Here is a 4,162-nt window from a genome sequence, read left to right on the forward strand (position 1 = left end):
GGCGCCGGGCTCTCGCTGCGCGGCGGGGACTCGCGGCCCGAGGCTGCCAGCAGCTGGGTCAGGCTGTGCCGCATGGAGCCCGGCGGCGGGCCCGAGCAGGCCCCGGCCCCAGAGACTGGGCCTCGCGGGCCCCGGAACGGCGGGCCCCAGCGCGGGAGGCCGCAGCGCAGGCCGGCTGAAACGGAGAGCGGGGAGAGCGCAGAGCCGCCCCCCTCGGCCGGTCGACCCCCCGCGCCGCGGCGGGGGGAGGGGCAGAAGAGCAGAACGGCCGAGCCCGGCGATGACTCGACCGCGCCGCCCAGACAACGGCCGGGCCGGAAGTTAGCCGCTCTGTCGACCCCGCCCACCGCGTTTCGCGCTCCACCGGGCTGCGCTATCGCGAGAGTTCATGGTGCTTTGGCGCGGCAGTAATTCCAGTTTTCTGGTGATGTCATAGTAACAGCGGCAAGCACAATGAAACCCAGACTGACCACCCCCAATTCAGTAGTGCCAAACCGGTTCAACGTTTTGCCATATTTTACTTCTATTGTATGAATATTTGCGAACACTTTTTGTTGTGGGGAACCATCCCTAAATTACAGATTACGTAATCTAAAATATTTCAGATGGGTCTCTAAAAATAACATTTTTCATAATCAAATAATCAAATACCATTATCAAGTACTAACAAATTTAGCACTTACTAATGTTGTCTAATTCCAAGGGCTGTTTTCACTTATTCTCAAAATCTTGATGTAGCTTACTGCGTTTGTTTTGGGGTGTGGATTTGGTTGTTTTCATTTCTCAAATTAGAACAATTCCCTCCCCTTATTAAATTTTTCTTCATACTGACTTTTCGAAGAGACCAAGGCAGTTAATAACACACCATGTACTACACCATATTTGAATACACCATGTTTGCTTGTTTTAAAATCTTACTTCTCTAGCTCCTCAGGGATTTGAGATTTGTGGCACTTTTAAGTACATTAAACAAAGTAATTCATGTGTTTGAAAAAGTAAGTCCAATAACAATATAGGTGAAGGGCTGGGGAGATAGTGCAGGGATCTAAGCACTGGCCTGGCAAGCACAAAAAAATAAAAACTGGATCTATCAAATAAATAAAACAATTACAAAAAGAATGTAGATGAAACAGGAAGGTAAGGATTTTAGACAGAAAGTTAGCATCTGAATACAATGGACACAATATCTTATACAATTATTCTAGTTAGGCACAAAACAGATTAAAAGAGGCGGGGAGATAGCTCAATAGATTAAGCACTTGCCTGACAAGTGCAAGGGCCTGAGTTCAATCCCCAGGTTCTAGGGGGGGGGGGAGAAAGAAAAGACTAAAATTCCAGCTATTCCACACAAAATAGAAAACAGATACAAACTTTCCTTTATTCACAGGTAAGATATATATGAACTACTGTTCTAGTTTTTAAATTTTAAAACTATGGGATACTAAATAATGTAGCAAATAACTTCAACAAAAGCTACTCTTATTTGGCTGTTTCTTAAGAATTAGAATATAATTCCAGCTTTCAAGAAAGCTGGCCCCTAAAAGATGCTAAGTATATACAAATGTACCTGGCATACCTGGCACAGCATATGAGCTTCAAAAAATATTTGCTGCATGAATGAACATGTGAACAAACAAATGAATGTCTATAGTTTTTTGGCTGAAGGCATAGCTCAACTGAAAATCCTGAAAGGGGAAAAATAATAGGACACATAGCATCTAGAAAAATAAATGAAAAGCTTCTTTTCCTTTTTAACCTTCCCATTAGGAAAGGTTTGGCTGAAATGCAACAGCAGGTGATATACATACTCTGGTCTGCCTTCAACAGATGTTTTGCAGGCCTGGTAAAGCCATCTAACTGCATTTCCTCCATAGACAAAACTCAACGCTGGATTTATTTATTATTTTCCTATATCATAAAGCCTTAGTTTAAATATAGATGGCTTAAAAGCCTCTCTACTTTAAGAGAAATGCAGAAAACTGAAAGTTTATGAAATGGTGTCTCAAGAGAATGAAAACAGCTGAAATAAGAGTAAACCTTGGGGGCCTGCCCAGTAGCTCAGTTGTTTAAGTGACTGCTTAAGCAAAGCCCTCAAGCTGAAGCTTCTTCGGTTCGAACCCAGACAGTTACTGAAAACCAGAAATGCCCTAAAAGCATTTGAGCCTCCCAAAAAAAACAGAGTAAACCTTGAAGAAAATCTTTCTCCTTCGCTTCAGCCTTCCTGCCTTTTTTTCTCATTCTGTTCATTCTCTCCTTCAAAACTGGTTTATCTCTCTTTTTCTGGCTATAGTGATCATTGCTGAAGACTTAAATTATGCAGAAATAGTTATTATCCACAACCTACCCCAAATAACCGTTACTAAGATGTGTGAGTTCTTCTATGTATAGATACATTATTTTATTTCTTTGAAATCTCATTTACATTGAACTGTGGACATCAATAAATACAGAGCTGTGTGTATATTTTCTTGTTGTTTTGTTTTCTTGAGATAGGCTCTTGCTGTGTATAGCTGAGGCTGGCCTTGAACTTGCCATGCAGCCCAGGCCAACCTAGAACATACTTTCCTCTGCTTCATCCTCCAGAATGTGTACAAAAAAAAGCAAAAGGGCTGGAGATATTGCTCAGGGGTGTAGCACCTACTTGGCAAGTGCAAGTCCTGAGTTTGAGTCCCTGTACAAAAAAAAAAAAAGAGTACTAGGATTATAGTCCTGCACTACTGGGCCCGCTTCCATGTCTACATTTTCAGTGGTTATCTAGAATTACATTTCATAGACTTCCCAACTTCTTTTCAATCAGCTCTTCATTTGTAATATCTAATGTGAATGGCATTTTTGGTTTGTTGTCTACTTTTTTTGTGTGTGAGGGAAAATGTTTTTAAAGAAGATAATTTGGGGCCAGGGAGATGGCTCAGTGGAATAAACGCTTCCCTGGAAAGCGCAAGGACCTGAGTTCAATCCCCAGTACCACCAAAAAAAAAATAAAGTAAAGAAGATATTTTACTTTTTTTCTTCTTGATTTCTGAACTCTTTTCATTAAAAAGAAAACATCCAGGGCCAGCCAAATAGCTCAGTGGATTAAAGTGCCTGTTTAGGCAGACTCAGGGGCCAGGAGTTCGATCCCAGGGCCTGCTGTGCCCACCCCACCCTCAGGGTGCGCTGAGTTGGCAATTGAGACTGGGCGTGGTGGCAAGCGCCTGTAGTCCCAGCACTTGGGAGGCTGAAAATAGGAGGATCACTACAAGTCTGATTTATGCAGTGAGATCCCGTAGACCCTGTCCTAAAATACAAAAAAAAAAAAAAGCCCTGGCAAGAAAACATCCAAAACTTTTCTCTCATTTTGCCATTTATTGGAAGTAGTACTTTAAAGTTGCTAGTTTTAATAGGTAATAATTTCTAAACAGTTAATATATCAAATTATCTTCATGGCTTCTAGCTTGATTTTAAACTATTAAAGAGCTTTATCAGCCTAAATAATACTAATAGTTTTCCATACTTTTAGCACTTTCTGTATCTTCAGCACAAGATTCAACTGCACTCTGAATCTCTGGAAAAAAGAAGTCAATATAGCACAATAAGAACTCGGTGAGCTTCACTAGTTTTACTGTGAGAGAAACCCAAAGTGTGCTAGCCTGTGTATTGTGGTAGGGGCAGCTACCCATAGTAAAATAAATTTTATGCAAAATTTGACCCATCTCAAGCATTTTTCCTAAACTGCATCTGCCTCGAATTGCAAGGCAAACCCTTAGGAAAAAAGGATTTATTACACACTCACACACACAGATGCACACACATACTCACACGCAGTCTTTCGTTGTGGATATAATGATGATCAAAGGTGATAAGGTTTGCATGGAGCCAATGTCATAGTGGAAAAAAAATAAAACAAATAAGAAAACATTAACTACTTTGTTTGTTTTGTGAGTTTGTTCAGGGTGGGGTCTCACCATGTTTCCCAGGCTGGCCTTGAACTCAGTCCTAGTCTCCCAAGTGCTGGGATTACAGACATGCACTATCACACTCAGCCTAGGCAGGGAATTTCAAGATAGGCATGTGATTAGAAACAAATCGGGGCCAGGGAGATGGCTCAGTGGAATAAGCGCTTCCCTGGCAAGCGCAAGGGCCTGAGTTCAATCCCCGGTTCCACCAAAAAAAAAAAAAAAAA

The 4,162-nt window shown here is 41.8% G+C and overlaps 1 protein-coding gene across 1 annotated transcript in view; it reads right to left on the reverse strand.

Annotated features, from left to right (window-relative positions):
- Crebzf (CREB/ATF bZIP transcription factor) overlaps window positions 1–309 on the reverse strand; it is a 5,073-nt gene extending 4,764 nt beyond the window's left edge. The window contains exon 1 of the mRNA XM_023716696.1: window positions 1–309. Coding sequence (XP_023572464.1) covers window positions 1–74 — 74 coding nt within the window. The 5' untranslated portion in view covers window positions 75–309.
- Window positions 310–4,162: the final 3,853 nt, after the last annotated feature.

Source organism: Octodon degus, unplaced genomic scaffold, assembly GCF_000260255.1.
Source record: "Octodon degus isolate 3935 unplaced genomic scaffold, OctDeg1.0 scaffold00049, whole genome shotgun sequence".
NCBI classification, from domain to species: Eukaryota; Metazoa; Chordata; class Mammalia; order Rodentia; family Octodontidae; genus Octodon; species Octodon degus.